This window comes from Mesoplodon densirostris, chromosome 2, assembly GCF_025265405.1.
Source record: "Mesoplodon densirostris isolate mMesDen1 chromosome 2, mMesDen1 primary haplotype, whole genome shotgun sequence".
Classification (NCBI taxonomy): Eukaryota; Metazoa; Chordata; class Mammalia; order Artiodactyla; family Ziphiidae; genus Mesoplodon; species Mesoplodon densirostris.
In genome coordinates, this window is record NC_082662.1 from 140,444,056 (window position 1) to 140,464,401 (window position 20,346).

Below are 20,346 nucleotides of genomic sequence, written 5' to 3' on the forward strand. Positions count from 1 at the left end.
TAAGAAATGAACAAATAAACGACCCTTGCTGCTGGGAAGCCAGCAAAATTTGGAAAATCAGAAAGCTATTTCTCTTTGGTACCAGCACGCGTCACAGGATTTTTTTTTTTACAGAACAATGTCAAATATACTTTCCATCTTTGGTCATGCCCCACAGCAGTCCCTAATCTGGGACTCCTCTGAGCTCCCACAGCTCTTCCTTCTAATCTACCTTATCACTGTGTACCCTGCATCAGCATTATTTATGGCTCCCTTATCTCCTCCTGCTTGACCACTAAGTTCCCTGAGGGCAGATTTCCTGTTCTATTCATCATTGTAAACTCTACAGAGGCTAGCACCCAGGAGTAGCAAATCATAGCGTGGTCACAATGACAAAGCCCTTTCAAGTTTACAGAATGCTCCCAGACACCCTCCATTCGGGAGCTTCCAGGGAGAGGTTGGTTAAAGATGATTATCCTTTCTACCAACTAAGAAGAAATGAGGTTCAGAGAGATTCTGTGACTTGATCACAATCAGGTAACGAGTGAATTAAAGTACTGCCTTGAGCCAGTTACTCTCTGATAATTTCTTTTTCATAAGTGGATGAATGAATGAATCATTGGATGGATGTCCTAAGAACCCATGAAGTAGGCACAACAGGACAATGTCAGGATCCTAGATAAGTTGAAAAGTGGAGAAAACACACCCAGTTCCCCCACATTCCAGGTGTCCCAAAGCCTTCCCGTGGGGAGGGAAATGGGCGCCACTGCCCCAACTCCTGTGACCGACCAGCTTTGCTCATCCCATTTCCCTCCCGCAGATTTTGACGGTGTCCGGACCCCCTGAAGGAGGGACCCGAGTGACTATCCATGGCGTGAACCTGGGCCTGGACTTCTCCGAGATCGCCCACCACGTGCAGGTGGCTGGGGTGCCCTGCACGCCCCTGCCAGGGGATTATATCATCGCTGAGCAGTGAGTCCAGTCCGCTCTGGCCCACCCTCTTCCCCCCGGAGCTTGTTGGGGGGCTCTCCCCTCTCCCTCCTCTGGGACTTCTCCAGGATCCATCTCCTATGTCCCTCCTCCCATGGACCCCACTCCCTGAAGCCTTCCCAGGGCCCTCTCCTAGCCCACCTCCACTCTTAGAATATCCTATTCTGTTTGATTCCCGATTCCCTGGCTCCTCTGGCATCAGGGCTTCCGGTGCAATGCTCCCCCGCAGTTGGTCTTCTTCTGCCACTGGCTAAGTGAGCCACTTTCCCAGCCAGTCCATTCTGCTCCTCCTCACTTCCCCCCGCCCCTCCCCCCATAGCCCCCATTGGAATGCATCCTGCTCGGTGGGCTGCAGGCAACAATTTGTTTGGCTCATGGGGCTCTGACAGCAGCTTAATCTGAGCAGGGCCTCCACCAGAGCAAATTCATTTATTTCACTAAGGGAAATGTCAACTGGAAATTAGAAAATAGGCAAGTAGCAGTGGATGGGCGAACGGGGCTCCAAAAGTGACATATGTTCCAATTTGGGGCGTTCATTTGGCAGTGGCGGCTGCTGAGAAGTTGGTGGGCAGGAGGTGGGCGTGAAGCTAGGGGGATGCTGGGGGTGGGAGGGTAGAAGGAGTGATGCTTCCCCTCCTATGGAGAAAGGGAGGAGAGCAGCCAGATCCTTCTGCATGGTTTATCATGTAAAGTTGGGTCAAGTCACCCTGGTTCCACTGGGCACACAGCTCTGCAGGGGGTACTGGGAGCGTGCCCATGAGCAGGGTTCCTCTCCTTTAGCTTCACCCCTCGCAGCCTCCCCAGAGCCAGCCTTTAGTAACAACCAGAAAAGTGGCACTGGCAACCGTAAAAATGACACTTCATCTTTCATCAGCACTTACTCTTTCTCATCCATTCTCTTGCTTTTAATTGGTAAGGACTCTGAGAGGTAGACATTGTTACCACCGTTTTACAAAGTAGGAGAGAGTAAAAGACTTGGGAAGTGAAATGACTTCCCCCGCTCACTCAGTGCGTAAGTGGCCATGGCAGAGTTGGAACTCAAGTCTCCTAACTTTTGGTTCAGGCCTCTTTCCGTTCCCTAACAGCCATGGGGCAGGACTTCTGGGTAAGAGTGGCCTGCAAATTCCATTACCCATCAGCCTATGGCCTTCTGGGTCAGGGGCCATGATTCCAGTGTGGCCAGGGCAGGGTCGGAGTCAGAGGGGTGAGTTCCCCAACTTTGGGGACACCCAGCAGGGGAGAAGAAGGAGCTGCCTGACCCTGCAGACATTCAGATCCTGCAGACCTGACCCTTCACTGACAGCCTTGTCCCTTCAGGGAGTGAATCATGGAGGGAAGACTGGCTGGGTCTACAGGAAAGACATGAGGAAGAGGAAAGGGGGAAATGATATAAGTAGTGCTTCTGAGCCAGAAGAGAAGGGGAGAGCTGTGGGGCTCGTCAAGATCAGATGGCTTTACAGAGCCCAGCACCCTGCCACACCCAGCTAGACTCTCAGTCACACTGACCCCAGACCCACCTTGGCCTCAAGGAGCTGCCTTGGGCCCCTGGACACAGGTCAAGTCTCCAACTTGGTGAGATGCCACAGGACTCCAAAGGAAAGGGTTCGCGGGGGACTGAAGGGTAAGGTTTTGAATAGAGAAGTGTAAATTCTTCGGCAGCTGGACATGGAAATCGCATGAGAATTGGGATCCAAGGGTCTTCTAAATCCTGCCTCCTCTACCTGCCAGCCCGGAGACCTTAGCAAACTGTTTGGTCTCTAATCTTCATTGGCCCAATGGAAATCATGATTCCTACTGCATGGGTTTTGGGAGAGAATTCAGTGAGATGAAAACGTGAAGACTGTAACGTGCCATAGGAACGTAAGGAATATCTTCAATTCAATATCTTAGAAATCAAATGCATCACACTCACCCAGGGCCCTAGGGAAGAAAGTTCCAAGAAAAACTGGAAGTAAGGATACAAAAGGAGCCTGGGGAGGTGAATGGTTGCCAGGGGTCCCTACCAGAGCCAGTGGTCACCCTAGAAAACCAGCCCCATCATCTCCTCAGGCGCGGGGCAGGCAGGAAGCAGCAGGCACATTCCTCACCTTGCCTGCACGGAGCCCTGGTTTCCAGCCGTGCCAGGCTCATTATCGAGAGTTTGTTAACATCATTAAAGCCTCCATCCTGGGCAGTGAGCAACAGGCACAATCCTTATAGATATCTGTGAGAGATGAATTTGGCTAAATGGACCCAGTGCAGAGTCCCGGGCACGGGCAGGATTAGCGGGCACAGTAATGACTCACCATATGCTTGTGCCGTGCCGTCTATCACTCAGCAATTAGGTTAATGTTGGTTAAAGGGCCCCGCTTAGTCTCCTGCAATCAGTGCCCCCCAGGTCTGTGGAGGGCCGGATGATTCCATCACAGGGCGTTTCCTGGGTGATGAGATGCAGGTTGAGGCTGCAGCTCAGCCCTGCCTGGGACAGGGGCTCTGTGTGAGATGGACTCAGCGTGGGTCCTCAGACCCCCTCCCTCTCATCGGCTGCACCTACGTAGTCAGCCACGTCTTGACGGATGTTAAATGCTTGTGCTCCCCACCCCAAGGATGCACACTCATGGGGAGAAAGGCACCATCTTTGCCAATCTATGGGAGGTGGTGTGGTGTGAGGTGAGGGCACTGGGCTGGGTGCCAGGAGCTCAGCTATTGATGAGCTATGTGACTTTGGGCAAGTCTCTTTGCTCCCTGATCCTCAAATGTCTCATCTGGAAATGGGTATGTAGAAATGGACCTCTACAATCACTACTGTGGCCCTAGGATGTCAGAAGCAATAACTTCTATGCCCTATGGAATCTGCAACTCCCACCGTTAGAAAGCTTATCGGTGGCACTAATATGAAACCAGAAGCATCCCAATGTTGAAGCTAAATAACTATTAGGGAGTTATTTAGTCTAACTTCTCATTTTACAAGGAGGAACTTTAGGCATCCCCAGCTGTTGTCTCCTGTTAATACACAGGGAGCCTAAAGCTACCAGGGACACCGAGAAGAGGCAGGAGGCCCCCAGAAGTCAAACCACAGGAACTTTGCTGACCTGTAAGGCCTGAAGGAGGAAGTGGTGGCCACACCGCTGCCTGTGGTCATCTCCAACCAGGGAGGGAGGGGGCGCAGTTTCCTCAGAGCCTTAGGAACCCAGCCAGGCAGGTCTACCCCACCTCCCCCTCCTCCAGCCCCAACCCCCCAACAGCCACGTCACCTCCACCCCAGCACAGCCACCATGTCCACCCTGTCCCTTCCACAAAAGACACAGAGAAGATTCCACTGATTCTAGGGGCAGTAGAGTGGAACGGTCAAAGGCATGAGCGTTGCAGCCAGGCCGACCTGGATTTGAATCGTGGCTCTGCCACTTCCCAGCACTATGGCCACAGATGAGTCCCTTAGCACCTCTGAGCCTTGGCTTCCTTGTCTATAAAAATGGAGACAGTAAGACCCACCCTGTAGGATGCCTGAGGATGACACGAGATCCTATCTGGGCCAGGGCCTGCCACACACAGCTCAACACATTGTAGCTCTTGTTATGGTTGAGGTACAGAATCTGCTTTGGCCTGACCCTCATTCCTCAGTATAACCCTCTCCACTCCCTACAGCTGCCCTTGCTTCTTCCTTTAACCCTCTATCTCCTTGAGCTCAGAGAACAAACGCCAATAACAAATACACTCAAGGAGGCCTCTCCATCCTTCGCTGCGAGCACTGGGTCCCAGGAATAAAAAGGAAGAAGAGTTAGAGGTCATTAGAGTTCTTCCACAATGTGGTCTGAGTCCTCAGGACTCTCACCCAGCTCTTAGACTTAGCAACCCAGACCATTCTACAGTCCACTGCTGACTGCTGCTCGTCTCCCACTCACTGGATGAAGTAGAGCCTCATTCCACCAGCAGGGAAAGGAGTCAGCTGCAGTGCCAAGGAAGGGAACCCATGGTCCAGCTCTAGGCCCTCCCTGCAGCCTAGCTCCTGGGCCCCTGTATCATACCCTTCCAGGCGGGACATTGAGAGCCAACTGCAGGCATTCAGCCTTGAACACTTGGGCAGTGCCATCTCCCATCCACCCTCTTCTCCCATGTGCTTGACATGCAAAGCTCATCTTTTGGGCCACAAACCCTGAGCAAGAAAATGTTCTAGAAAAGACAGTGTGCCAAGACGCCCCAGACAGCTGAACAGGCCATTCTAGCCTTCTCCTCTCCTAGACAGGCCCCAGGAGGAGCAAACATGCCTGTGACCTTCACGTGTTCTCATGTTTCCTCTTTCCATGACTTCAAGCCTGCCATGATTTGCTCCTGCTTTTCTTCTCGAGGGTGGCTCCAGCACAGTGGCCAAGGGGGGTGAGTGAGGGACAAGAAAGCACTGATTAGAAGAGAGAGAAAGAGACTTACCTGCTGTCTCCTCTTCTTCACTCCCCATACCCCCAGTAGAGAGTCGATAATCCTCTGATGCTCCTTGAGAGCCCGGAGCAATGTGACAGGATGACAGGGATCAGGCGCTGGGGCCCAGGAAGCAGGATGGGAGAGTTGTTACTCCAAGCAGGTAGCAGCATGGAAATAACCCCACGTAGTACCTTAAATTAAGCTTCTCAAGTGCTCCGCTAATGAGGTTTAAGGAGACGGTTCACGTGTAAAATACTAACTGATCATCACTGTCATCTTTACTGTGGGTTCATAATTAATTTATTCACAGAGAAAGGGAAAGGAGAACATCCTTTGACATGCACTCAGTACTTTCTTGTCGAACCTAATATGCTAAACGTAATAAGACAGTCATTGTATGTTAAGTAAATATTCACCAGGAGTGAAAGTACTTCTTTGGGATTAACTGTTAGGAAGGGGCTGGAGATCGGTGGCATGCCGTGTGTGTGAGCACGCCATGTATTTGTTTAATGCAAGTCTTATTACATCAAAATGAAATCTCTGTTTAGTTACCTTCCTTCCTAGAGAAGCTGTTGAGATAAGCATCCTCCGTTAAACACGGATCTTCCCCACCGTGCCCGGATAATGCTGGGGATTAGTTGAGAGGGGTCTGTTTTTCTGACTCCCCACTAAACCAACCTACCAAGGGCACCAGACTGCTCAGACTGAACTCTTAAATGGCATTGGGAAGAAAAGAAAAGCCTTCCATCTGTCCCCTGGGTTCCTTTTTGCTGAGCCTGGTGGAGCCCTTTCCCACCCATCCCATGCCTTAAAATTCCAGGCAAGAGATTCCCCCCAAGAATCTGATTTCTTCAGTTCCTCCCCTATCCTCCAACTGCCCACTCTTTCTAGAGTCTGCTGTGGCTAAGGCAACCCGTCTGTAAATGTGCATGTTTTAACTTATCTCAGGCACCAGGGAAGCCCTCACTGGGGGTATCAAGCTGCACATCACGAGAGAGAGTGCCTCACCCCTCCCTCCCCTTTCTCCAGCTCTCCTGTTGATGTGAGTCATGATTTCCAACCCCAGGGCTGGTTCACTGCCTCCCCCACCAGCTCCATGAGCTCAGCCCTTGATTAAGTGGGAGTCCAGTGTCGGTTGCTGTCCTAATGAACTCTTCCACCTCTCACCCCCTTGCCTGCTGCCACTGGATGCCGCTCCTCCCGTTCAGCTGGGAGCTCTGGTTTGGGGAACTCACTATCTCACCAGATTATCTGTTCCCTCACTGCAGGAAACAAACCACAATTGAATCAGCTTGGCAAATGAGTCCTCACTCCCTCTTCTCGGGAGTGTTGCAGTGTTGGCTTGTCACACAGGGAAGAGCACTAAATTGCTTCCCCTAGATGTCTCTGTTGAACATTAGGTTTATTCCACAAATATTGGATTGATACCCAATGCCAAGCCCTGCACTAGGCGCCAGGGACTACAGGCTTGCTCATAGAAATAGGCAGCATAGCGTTTCGAGGGCTTTAGAGTTGAGCTCATCCAACCTCTCACTGTACCAATGAGAGACTAAAGCCCAGAGAGGGAAGGTACTTTACCCAAAGTCACACAGCCACATGGTTGAGCAAGCTGAGTCTTGGTCCAGCACTATTGTAAGACTGTGATGAGTCATTCACTGTGACTACGACGGGCGTGAGCAAGCTGGGGCAGGGATGCAGCTCTCCCCAAGTCTCTCATGGAAAGGTTTGCTCTCTCCTCAGGATCGTTTGTGAGATGGGCCATGCCCTTGTGGGGACCACCTCTGGGCCCGTGCGCCTGTGCATTGGCGAGTGTAAGCCAGAGTTCATGACCAAATCCCATCAACAGTACACGTTTGTGGTGAGTATTGGGTCTACTGCTGAGCTACAGGCTTCTAGCAAGGGCACATTTCTGCTCCAGGCTTCTCCCAGGAAAGTCCCACCCACCCCTCTCCCAAGCCGGCACCTCCAGCCTTCTCGCAGATGGAGTAGGAGACCAGAAAAGGGTCTGGGTGGGTCAAGTGCATGACCAACAACACTTTGGAGACTTTGGCGTCCCAGAGAGCCACAGGTCAGAGTTCTAAATAAGCAAAATCAGGCCTTTCTTAGAAAGTGGATCCTAGACGCAGGGTGAGGAGGGGCTGCCTTTTGTCCCGCCAATGTGATACCTCTGTCTAATTCCAGCCTAATGAGGACAGATCATCTGAGGGACCTAATTAAAAAGGTCTGTATTTATCCACACGCTTTGTTTTCTGCCAAGGATATTGTAAGTGGGAGTTTAGAGGAGCCATTTGGAATCCTGCAGGAACGCATGTCTGTGTGCAGGACCATGGGAGTGGGATGTACGAGTGAGCTGCTCTGTGTGTTGGTGTGGTTACACACACATATGCACACACTCAGCCCTGGAAACACTTCTTCCCACCCAAGCAACAGATGGTGGAATTACAAAGGCTTTATTTTCTCATGCCGAACAACCTGCTTCTGGGGCTCCAAAGTCCCTTTTCTGACACCTAGCCAACATTGCCACATCGAGTTCTTCATTGAAAAGTGTTAACACCAGCGGAGGGGGTCAAACCAGCCTTGCTCAAAGTATTGAAAAATTATTTGACCACAAAATTCTCTTCTCTCTAAAGCACTTGGCTGCTTGTTTTAGGTTTTCCAGTCTCTGCCTTCTTATCTCAGCATCTCCACCTTTCCTTGTACCAGTCTTCTCTCAGATGGGAGGGTACCATGGCCTATATCTGCAGCCCACCTACCCCATCTCCTGTGCAGGACAGACAGGGTCTTGTGTGAGAAGCAAACCCAGAAAGACTGGATGGAGAGAGCTGTAGAGTGTCAGAGCTGGGAGGGCTTTAGAGATCATGTAGCCCACTCTCCTGTCTTGACAGAGGAGGGAACAAAAGCCCAGAGTGATCCAGAAACTTGCTTCAAGGCCCATCACTAGTGAGTGGCTAATGCGGACTAGAGTTCATGCCTGTGTAGGTGCTCAGTTAAATGCACTTTCCACCCCACTCCACTGCCCACTAGGCAGGAGCAATTTCTTCCCGATGCATTTTAGGCCAGATGACATTTCTTTTAGGCTTCAGGCTTAATTTTACAATTTAGTGAGCTTTCTAGAAAATCCCAGCCACGGATGGGCCATCCTCCTGCTGAAGGTCAGGGAAGACACATCTAACATTTACTGACAGGTCTCTGCACCAGGCACCCTGTTGTGCCCTTCTCTTGCTTAGGGAGGAACGGAAGGACACGAGCCTGGGCCATTAATGGATCCTCTTGGTGGCCCAATCCAGGCAGGGATCCTTTATTCAGCCCTATCGATTTTGTGCCAAAAAAATCAGTATGCGCTCCAGATAGAGAAGCATTTTCAAATTGTTCTCAATTTGCAAACTAATTGATAGATTAGTCCATGTCATCTCTGCCTTCCCAACAGTGTTATGAGCATAAGACTCCCAGGGGAGTTAATTAATGGCAAAACACGGCCCTTCTGCCTTCCCTGGATATGCCTGGAGCCTCTTCTTAGAAAAGGTCTCAGCTCCAGGGTAGGCAAAGAGTGTTTGTGATTAGAAATGGTTTGCTCTGAGCGTGGACACAGTCCTTCCTTCTGTCTTTAAGTCTAGCCTGGGTTTCTCCCTTTGGGTAAAACCTGAGCTGTGATCATTTCTCTGCTTCCTCCCAAAGAACCCTTCCGTGTTGTCACTCAACCCCATCCGAGGGCCAGAGTCCGGAGGCACCATGGTGACCATCACGGGCCATTACCTCGGGGCTGGGAGCCGCGTGGCCGTTTACCTGGGCAACCAGACCTGCGAGTTCTATGGGTGAGATGAGCTCTCCCTAGGAGACTGTACACGTGAGGCCTGTGCACGCATGTTCCTGTGCGTGTTCACATATGTGCCTGCCCCATCATCTCCATGTTATGTGTCATGTCCTGGGCCCAAACACCATTCCAGTCACTGTAAGAAATATATACCACTAGTCAATTTGTATCATGAGTATCATAGGGGCTAAATACTTCTACATATATTTAGAAGTGAGGACCATAAGAACTGCTGATGAGGGAGGTTCCCAGGAGCTCTCAGTCACCACCAGGATCAAGCATTCATTATGTCCCCACCATGGTGACTTGAGAAACATGGAGATTGCATGGCCTCTGTCCTCTGCAAGCACAGACTCATCCTCAGGGCATTTCTTATGTGCTAAACATTGAATACCTACTATTTGTCAGATATTCCGATGAAGCCCTGGGGATGTAGAGAACCTAGAGAGAATTCTGAAAGGATCCCTGGATGAGAACCCAACTTGCCCAGTAAATCTCCCTGGACCATAAACTGCCTGAGGGCAAGGACCATATATTAGCTTCTCTGCATAGTAGGTGCTCAATTTATTAACTGACTGACCAGACACTAAGCACTGGCTAAAAAGTCATGGTCTAGAAAAATCCAGAAAGGAGGAGTTCCCCCAAAGCCCAAGGAGCCCTGCCCCTGCCCCACCTTCTCTAATCCCCTTCTCCAATTGGCTCCCTCCCTAATCCAACTGGAGTGGGATCTCAGGTAAAAAGAAGCACTGATACACACTGCTAAGGGATGTTCCCCAGTCTAGAGTATAAAAGGACAGAAGAACATTACTGGACCATACCCCCCAACCGGGGAAAACCCCTTCTCAGGCCAGAGGCTGCCCCTCTTGCCCATGGCTTTGCTCACAACCCTCCTACGGTCTCCCCGTAGGCGATCAATGAATGAGATCGTGTGTGTCTCACCCCCGTCATCCAATGGGCTGGGGCCCGTCCCTGTCTCTGTGAGTGTCGACCGAGCCCGTGTGGACAACAACCTGCAGTTCGAGTACATAGATGACCCCCGGGTGCAGCGCATTGAGCCTGAGTGGAGTATCGCCAGGTGAGGCAGAGTGGGCGGGGATACACCCCTAATCCCTTCTGCCAAAGCGCAGCTCCTGTGAGGATCCTAGGGGGACACGTGGGAGCCGTTTGAGAGGGTTTGTCACCTAACCCAGACTCTGCTTGTTCCCAGTGGCCACACACCCCTGACCGTCACAGGCTTCAACCTGGATGTCATTCAGGAGCCAAGGATCCGAGTCAAGTTTAATGGCAAAGAATCTGTCAATGTGAGTAACCATGGGTCCCCCTGATCTGCAGGAAACACGGCTGTGTCTGTGTTTTGCAGTATGATAAGGTCTGTGTTAGGCACTGGGACATTCGACCGCCAGAGAAGAGTCCAGAAGCATGGCCCCAAACACCTGGGCCTCACAATGATTTTTATAATTACAGTGTAATCATTTCTTGTCAGAAGGTGATGTCATGAGTGTATAAACATACTGGCTTCTGAGCTTAAGATATGGTGCAAAAGGGCTCCAGTTTTCTGCCATGTTCACTTTGAGATCTGATAAGAGGTAGGGTGAGAGGGGGAAGAAATTCTGGATCCAGATGCAGACATCTGTGAATTGGAAACAAAACACTGCCATCTATTAGCTCTACAACCAAGATCAAGTCATTTAACGTCTCTGATCCTCCCTTCCCTGGCTAGAAATGCTGATGATAAGACTTGCTTCACAGATTTGTAACCTGCAGCTAGGCTGGCACCTGATAAACATTAGTCACTGCATGCAGATAATTCCATCCTGGTTGCTAAGATGATCAAGCTGAACATTTCACTTTATTCCTCTGTGCAGACCCATGTAATTTAATTTTTTTCCACTATGGATTTTTGTGATGTTAAAAAAGTTCTCTGTCATAAGAGCAGAATGTCTGCTATGTTGTTATAAATTTTTTAGTTCGTTCTACTGGCTCCATCTTACTCTTTTCAGTCAATATTTTCTGAAACGTTATTGTATTCAAAATTATAGTCCAGGAGATGCTATTATGGCCATTATTTTTCATATGAATTACTGCTTTGACCTTCTGGGGATTGACGAGGCTGAGATGGAGACGGAGTTGGGCAGGATGGTATTGGATCTACCCTCTTATCCCTGACACGTTCCCAGCATGCTTGAGGCTTCCCTAGGAAACAGAGAAATACAGAAAGTGACAGGCTGCCAGAAGGCTAGATCTGGAAAGGTCTCAGGGATGATCTGGTCCAAACTTCTCACTGTATAGCTTAGAAAACTAAGGCCAGGAAGGAGTAATGACTTGCCCCCAATCATGAAGGTGGCTGGTGGCAGGACCAAGCTAGATCCCAAACATCTGACTTTTCTAACTAGACCACGTGAGATGATGGCGGGCTTGACATTCCATCATGCCAGAGACGTGGAGACACCTGTATCACACCTCCAGTGACCCATTGCGTCCACAGCTCTTTGGGCTAGAAGAGCACGCAACTCCAGATCCCAACGTAGAGCCTGATCCATGAGTGAAAGAGCTGTGCCCCCACCCCACTTCCAGACAGAGGCTCAGTGTCCCCAGGCCGCCTCCATCTGTTTGCTGTCTCTAGGAGTTGGCCAGCCTGGGGAGGGGCAGCCCTCCAGGACCAGCAAGGCCCCAGAGGTTAAAGCCTCAGAACACAGAAAATAAAAGACATGGTTAATCTAGTACAGAGGGAATTTTGGAGGATGAGTGCATGACTGATAAGATTAACCTCCAAAGGCTGCAGCATTCGTCCCTGGGAAGCTATTTGAAGAGAAGACTGGGCTGGGCAGGCCTCCCCACACCTGGCAGCCTTCTGAGAAGGCTTGGGTCCCGGGCGTCCTGTGCGCCCGCCAGGACACGTTGGCAGCCCCAGGCAGGAATCTCCCCAGCAGTTCTCCCAGCCCACCCACCAGGACCTCAGTGCTTCAAGGAGTTAAGAGACAGCTCCTGCCTCTCAAGCTTTGGGGGCCCTGAGCTCCAACAGGGACCTGCCTGGAGTCTGCAGGCTGGCAGGCAGCCTGGAGGAAAGGCCTGGGTGTGCAGGTTTCCACCAAGCCGGGCCCCAGCATGGGAAGCCCGTAAACTCCGCCCGATGCCCTCTCTTTCTGGAGTGGTGAGAAAGAGCCATGTTGCCCCTGAAGCCCTACCTGGGCTCCACGTCATCCTCAGTCCCCGGGGGCTACCCACTACCTTTGGGTTCGGAAGCAGCCCCAGTGAGAAGGGCCAAAGTGAAGGCCGCAAAACCCAAAGGAATGTTTGGCAAAGTGCCGATGCAGCGCTAGGCAGAGAGCAAACGGAGGCCATTTGTCTGGGGGTGATTTGCTCATTCACAGAGGAGTCCCATCCAGGGGCACTGGAGTGAGCAGGATGGAAGATGGCGGGGGGCAGAGAAGCGGTTCTTGGGCTGGGGGTCTGCCCTGCAGAGCCCAGGGAGGGGACTCCCAGCTCAACTCTACCTGTTTGACCGCACCACCATTTTCCTCATGCCAGGGTGTCCCCAGCTGGAACGTGAAAGGGACGTTAGGTTCACAAGGGGCTACTGAAGGGTGAGGTGAAAAGGGCGGGGATGGGTACTGACCTCCAACACGTCAGCGAGCTGTTGGTTTAAACTCTTCAACTCCCTCTGGAAAGGGAGGGTTAAGACTTGGAGCTCTGACATAATTTCTATGCAAGCGTCAGCTTTTTTTGCAATTTCACACACGGTCTTGTTTTCCGAACATGAAGCCTGGGTATGTGTGTGTTGGCCAGACACGCAACATGTGTGGACCTGCCAGGACAGCGTGTACTTGAGCAGGGTTCTCACAGATGCCCTTGGCTGTTGCTGGGACACCGTGACTCCCAGAGCCAAAACTGAGCCGCGCAGCATGAGACAGGAGGAGGTGGGGAGGGGTCCAGGTTTTCTTCCCAGACCACACGTGGGTCCTAGAGCACTTTCTTCAATCTGGCTGCTGCCTTGGGATGCCCTCAAACTAAACCACCAGAGGAGAGAATGGCACAACACATGCTAGGATGTTATTTGGGAGATGAGGGTCCACCAAGGAAGAAAGGACATTTCAATACCAAGGTTATACCCCCCATGGAGAGTTAGGGGGCACTCGGTTGGAGAAGAGAGAGATCCTGACTAGAACATTTAAGGAGGTGAAGGATGCTTTTCATCCATCAGTGTTTTCAATAAACGTTAACTGAACACCTACTATGTGCTCATCTCACACAACTTCCTTCTTTCTATCACACACACACACACACATGCGCGTGCGCGCGTGGGAGACTGCTTCTGTCCTACTTTTTCCGCAAACATCCATGCTCCCTCATCCCCAGACCTTTGCTGCTGTTCTCTCTGTCAGGGACTTGCTCCCTTACCATCCCCCCTGTCTGGATAAGTCCTACACATTCTTCAGGTTAAATTTCATTCATCTCTTCCAAAGGAAAGCTCCCATGAGCCACCCTCACCCTGCCTTAGGCCATGCACGCTCACGCACAAACACAGGCTTTTGCACACACACGGACACCCGCAGAGTGCCTGGTACTTCCCCACCCGGGTGTTTCTCGCCTCCATCCATGCATTTAACAGTGCTGGTGCCCTCCTGTGCTCCAGGCCCTCTGCCAGGACTGCACTGAAATGCTTGTCGAATCATTTGTCTCCCCCGTAGACTGTGACTGTTTCACGGATGGCCCAACTACTGGCACCATTCCTGGCACAGTGTCGGTGAATGAATAAATGCAGTTAAAACACACCCCTCCCTGCCAAAAAAGAAAAAAATAATAATTTCACAGCCCTTTTCCTCAAGCAAATAGCCCACTGGAGATCGGCCAAAATAAGCAAAGGGTGGGAGGGCAGCAGTGTGACCCCCACCATCACCTGCTGGGTGTTTGAACGCCGTGCTCTTGGACCCTTTAGGTGTGCAAAGTTGTGAACACCACCACCCTGACCTGCCTGGCACCCTCCCTGACCACGGACTACCGGCCCGGCCTGGACACCGTGGAACGGCCGGACGAGTTTGGATTCGTCTTTAACAATGTCCAGTCCTTGCTGATTTACAACGACACCAAGTTCATCTACTACCCCAACCCGACCTTTGAACTGCTCAGCCCCACTGGGGTCTTGGATCAAAAGCCAGGATCCCCCATCATTCTGAAGGTAGGAGGGTGGGTGGCTGCCTGCCACGCGCAGGGGTGGCCGGAGCACCCCTCTCCTGGCTTGGCCTCCCTTCGATGCACACGGGCTCACGTGGCTGTCATCTCCCTGTGAAGGGAGCTTGGTTATAGATATCGACCCATTGAGTGACATATCTTGCACTTGGGATTCTCAAGGAACACCGTAGAGTATTTCTGTGTGTCCTTGTGAGCTTTGGGACCTAAAAGTCCTGCAGTGCACTGGAAACAACCATGTCCTTTGTTGACCCCATCCGTGACCACAGTAACTGCCCTCAAATGTGAAGAGGTCACGGTCCCCTGGTACCACCCTTCCAGGTGTGTGTTTTACTCCACCACTTTCACTTGTATCCCCTGCATCCTCCCCCAAACTTTCACTTGTTTACTGTTTGGTCTCCCCTTCCTTTCTCTTTACCACTCTCTTTCTCCCTTTCATTCTCTCTTCCTTTGTTTTCTCTTTTTCTGTCTAAATTGTGGCTGTTAGAAGTCCTATCCAAAAACTTACCATGGAGTCACTCATTGTTTTTTGCATTCCTGCCCTTAACCCACCTCTTTAATCTCTTTTTATTTTTATTTATTTATTTATTTATTTATTTTGTTCATCAACATTAGAATATATTTTGCATTTATATAATAAAATATAGAAGACAATAAAAATAAGTGAGCTTCGCAACAACAGAAATAAAACTCATGGGCAATATTCAGCAAAACAATGCAGACATAAAATGATATACATTGTATGGTTTCTTTTTAAAAAATTCAAAACTGGGCAAAACAAATTTATGGTGAAGATAATGGTTACTTTGGGGGCCGAAAGCAGGGGTCATGACGAGGAAATGGTATAAGGAAGGCTTCCGAGGTCCTGGGAAAATTCTGTTTCTTGATCTGAGTAGTGGTAATACTAGTGGGAGTTCAGATAACTCAAGTCATAAGTTTATAGTTAAACTTATGACTTATGCACTTTTCTCTGTGTTATAACTTATTAAGAAAGCTAAGACAAAAGCCTTATTTAGTTCATTAAGATCAACAGCTGGCAAAGAATTATTGAATATTATTTTAGACACCTACAAAGTTCAAGGAACCATGTTAGGTGATCAAAGATTCCAAGTCCATTCCACTATCAAATTTTTTTTCCTATTAGTCATCCATTTTATACACATCAGTGAATAAATGTCAATCCCAATCTCCCAATTCAGCACACCACCACCACCACCACCCACCGCTTTCCCCCCTTGGTGTCCATCTGTTTTTTCTCTACTTCTGTGTCTCAATTTCTGCTTGGCAAACCGGTTCATCTGTACCACTTTCAAGGTTCCACATATATGCGTTAATATACAATATTTGTTTTCCTCTTTCTGACTTACTTCACTCTGTATGACAATCTCTAGATCCATCCACGTCTCTACAAATGACCCAATTTCGTTCCTTTTTATGGCTGAGTAATATTCCATTGTATATATGTGCCACATCGTCTTTATCCATTCATCTGTTCATGGGCATTTAGGTTGCTTCCATGACCTGGCTATAGTAAATAGTGTTTCATTAAACATTGGGGTGCATGTGTCTTTTTGAACTATGGTTTTCTCTGGGTATATGTCCACTAGTGGGATTGCTGGGTCATATGGTAATTCTATTTTTACTTATCTAAGGAACCTCCATATTGTTCTCCATAGCGGCTGTATCAATTTACATTCCCACCAACAGTGCAAGAGGGTTCCCTTTTCTCCACACCCTCTCTAGCATTTGTTGTTTGTAGATTTTCTGATGCTGCCCATTCTAACTGGTGTGAAGTGATACCTCATTGTAGTTTTCATTTGCATTTCTCTAATAATTAGTGATGTTGAGCAGCTTTTCATGTGCTTCTTGGCCATCTATGTGTCTTCTTTGGAGAAATGTCTGTTTAGGTCTTCTGCCCATTTTTGGATTGGGTTGTTTGTTTTTTTAATATTGAGCTGCATGAGCTGTTTATATATTTTGGAGATTAATCCTTTGTCCGATGATTCATTTGCAAATATTTTCTCCCATTCTGAGGGTTGTCTTTTCATCTTCTTTATGGTTTCCTTTGCTGTGCAAAAGCTTCTAAGTTTCATTAGGTCCGATTTGTTTATTTTTGTTTTTATTTCCATTACTCTAGGAGGTGGATCAAAAAATATCTTGCTGTGATTTATGTCAAAGAGTGTTCTTCCTATGTTTTCCTCTAAGAGTTTTATAGTGCCCAGACTTACATTTAGATGTGTAATCCATTTTGAGTTTATTTTTGTGTATGGTGTTAGGGAGTGTTCTAATATCATTCTTTTACATATAGCTGTCCAGTTTTCCCAGCACCACTTATTGAAGAGACTGTCTTTTCTCCATTGTATATCCTTGCCTCCATTGTCAGAGATTAGTAGACCATAGGTGTGTGGGTTTATCTCTGGGCTTTCTATCCTGTTCCATTGATCTATATTTCTGTTTTTGTGCCAGTACCATATTGTCTTGATTACTGTAGCTTTGTAGTATAGTCTGAAGTCAGGGAGTCTGATTCCTCCAGCTCCGTTTTTTTCTCTCAAGACTGCTTTGGCTATTCAGGGTCTTCTGTGTCTCCATACAAATTTTAAGACATTTTGTTCTACTTCTGTAAAAAATGCCATTGGTAATTTGATAGGGATTGCATTGAATCTGTAGATTGCTTTGGGTAGTATAGTCATTTTCACAATATTGATTCGTCCAATCCAAGAACATGGTATATCTCTCCATCTGTTGATATCATCTTTAATTTCTTTCATCAGTGTCTTATAGTTTTCTGCATACAGGTCTTTTGTCTTCCTAGGTAGGTTTATTCCTAGCTATTTTATTCTTTTTGTTGCAATAGCAAATGGGAGACTTTCCTTAATTTCTCTTTCAGATTTTTCATCATTAGTGTATAGGAATGCAAGAGATTTCTGTGCATTAATTTTGTTTCCTGCAATATTACCAAATTCATTGACTAGGTCTAGTAGTTTTCTGGTGGCATCTTTAGGATTCTCTATGTATATTATCATGTCATATGCAAACAGTGACAGTTTTACTTCTTCTTTTCCAATTTGTATTCCTTTTATTTATTTTTCTTCTCTGATTGCCGTGGCTAGGACTTCCAAAACTATGTTGAATAATAGTGGTGAGAGTGGACATCCTTGTCTTGTTCCTGATCTTAGAGGAAATGCTTTCAGTTTTTCACCATTGAGAATGATGTTTGCTGTGGCTTTGTCGTATATGGCCTTTATTATGTTGAAGTAGGTTCCCTCTATGCCCACTTTCTGGAGAGTTTTTTTACCATAAATCGGTGTTGAATTTTGTCAAAAGCTTTTTCTGCATCTTTTGAGATGATCATATGGTTTTTATTCTTCAATTTGTTGATATGGTGTATCACATTCACTGATTTGTGTATATTGAAGAATCCTTGCATCTCTGGCATAAATCCCACTTGATCATGGTCTATGATCCTTTTAATGTGTTGTTGGATTCTGTTTGCTAGTATTTTGTTGAGGATTTTTGCATCTATATTTATCAGTGATATTGGTCTGTAATTTTCTTTGTTTTGTAGTATCTTTGTCTGGTTATGGTATCAGGGTGATGATGGCCTCATAGAATGAGTTTGGGAGTGTTCCTTCCTCTGCAATTTTTTGGAAGAGTTTGAGAACGATGGGTGTTAGCTCTTCTCTAAATGTTTGATAGAATTCACCTGTGAAGCCATCTGGTCCTGGACTTTTGTTTGTTGGAAAATTTTTAATCACAGTTTCAATTTCATTACTTGTGATTGGTCTGTTCATATTTTCTATTTCTTCCTGGTTCAGTCTTGGAAGGTTATACCTTTCTAAGAATTTGTCCATTTCTTCCAGGTTGTCCGTTTTATCGGCATAGAGTTGCTTGTAATAGTCTCAGGATGCTTTGTATTTCTGTGGTGTCTGTTGTAACTTCTTCTTTTTCATTTCTAATTTTATTGATTTGAGTCCTCTCCCTCTTTTTCTTGATGTGTCTGGCTAATGGTTTATCAATGTTTTTTATCTTCTCAAAGAACCAGATTTTACTTTTATTGATCTTTGCTATTGTTTTCTTTGTTTCTATTTATTTCTGCTCTGATCTTGATGATTTCTTTCCTTCTGCTAACTTTGGGTTTTGTTTGTTCTTCTTTCTCTAGTTCCTTTAGGTGTAACGTTAGATTGTTTATTTGAGATTTTTCTTGTTTCTTGAGGTGGGCTTGTATAGCCATAAACTTCCCTCTTAGAACGGCTTTTGCTGCAGCCCATAGGTTTTGGATCATCGTGTTTTCATTGTCATTTGTCTCTAGGTATTTTTTGATTTCCTCTTTGATTTCTTCAGTGATCTCTTGGTAATTTAGTAACGTATTGTCTAGCCTCCGTGTTTTTGTGTATTTTACGTTTTTTTCCCTGTAATTGATTTCTAATCTCATAGTGTTATTGTCAGAAAAGATGGTTGACATGATTTCAATTTTCTTAAATTTACTGAGGCTTGATTTGTGATCCAAGATGTGATCTATCCTGGAGAATGATCTGTGTGCACTTGAGAAGAAAGTGTAATCTGCTGTTTTGGAATGGAATGTCCTATAAATATCAATTAAATCTATCTGGTCTATTGTGTCATTTAAAGCTTGTGTTTCCTTATTAATTTTCTGTCTGGATGATCTGTCCATTGGTGTACGTGAGGTGTTAATGTCCCCCACTATTATTGTGTTACTGTCGATTTCCTCTTTTAGAGCTGTTAGCAGTTGCCTTATGTATTGAGGTGCTCTTATGTTGGGTGCATATATAATTGTTATATCTTCTTCTTGGATTGATCCCTTGATCATTATGTAGTGTCCTTCCTTGTCATTTGTAACATTCTTTATTTAAAAGTCTATTTTATCTGATATTATTATTGCTACGCCAGCTTTCTTTTGATTTCCATTTGCATGGAATATCTTTTTCCATCCCCTCACTTTCAGTCTGTATGTGTCCCTAGGTCTGCAGTGGGTCTCTTGTAAACAGCATATATATGGGTCTTGTTTCTGTATCCATTCAGCAAGCCTGTGTGTTTTGGTTGGAGCATTTAATCCATTCATGTTTAAGGTATTTATCGATATGTATGTTCCTATTACCATTTTCTTAATTGTTCTGGGTTTGTTTATGTAGGTCCTTTTCTTCTCTTGTGTTTCCCAGTTAGAGAAGTTCCTTTAGCATTTGTTGGTTAGGTGGTGCTGAATTCTCTTAGCTTTTGCTCATTGTAAAGCTTTTGATTTCTCCATTGAATCTGAATGAGATCCTTGCTGGGTAGAGTAATCTTGGTTGTAGGTTCTTCCCTTTCATCACTCTAAGTATATCATGCCACTCCCTTCTGGCTTGTAGAGTTTCTGCTGAGATATCAGCTGTTAACCTTATGGGAGTTCCCTTGTATGTTATTTGTCGTTTTTCCCTTGCTGCTTTCAATAATTTTTCTTTGCCTTTAATTTTTGCCAATTTGATTACTATGTGTCTCAGCATGTTTCTCCTTGGGTTTATCCTGTATGGGACTCTCTGCACTTCCTGGACTTGGGTGGCTATTTCGTTTCCCATGTTAGGGAAGTTCTTGACTATAATCTCTTCAAATATTTTCTCGGGTCCTTTCTCTCTCTCTTCTACTTCTGCGACCCTTATAATGTGAATGTTGTTGCGTTTAATGTTTTCCCAGAGGTCTCTTAGGCTGTCTTCATTTCTTTTCATTCTTCATTCTTTTCATTCTTCTTCATTTCTTTTTCATTCATTGTTCCACAGCAGTGAATTCCACCATTCTGTCTTCCAGGTCACTTATCTGTTCTTCTGCCTCAGTTATTCTGCTATTGATTCCTTCTAGTGTAGTTTTCATTTCAGTTATTGTATTGTTCATCTCTGTTTGTTTGTTCTTTATTTCTTCTAGGTCTTTGTTAAACATTTCTTGCATCTTCTCGATCTTTGCCTCCATTCTTTTTCCGAGGTCCTGGATCATCTTCA

The 20,346-nt window shown here is 47.0% G+C and overlaps 1 protein-coding gene across 2 annotated transcripts in view; it reads left to right on the plus strand.

The window, feature by feature from the left end:
• PLXNA2 (plexin A2) overlaps positions 1 to 20,346 on the plus strand; it is a 217,485-nt gene that overhangs the window by 177,927 nt on the left and 19,212 nt on the right. For both annotated transcript variants that reach the window (XM_060090971.1, XM_060090972.1), the window contains 6 exons: positions 800 to 951; positions 7,105 to 7,222; positions 9,040 to 9,176; positions 10,083 to 10,250; positions 10,383 to 10,476; positions 14,112 to 14,351. In XM_060090971.1, coding sequence (XP_059946954.1) covers positions 800 to 951; positions 7,105 to 7,222; positions 9,040 to 9,176; positions 10,083 to 10,250; positions 10,383 to 10,476; positions 14,112 to 14,351 — 909 coding nt within the window. The remainder of the gene's footprint in view (positions 1 to 799; positions 952 to 7,104; positions 7,223 to 9,039; positions 9,177 to 10,082; positions 10,251 to 10,382; positions 10,477 to 14,111; positions 14,352 to 20,346) is intronic.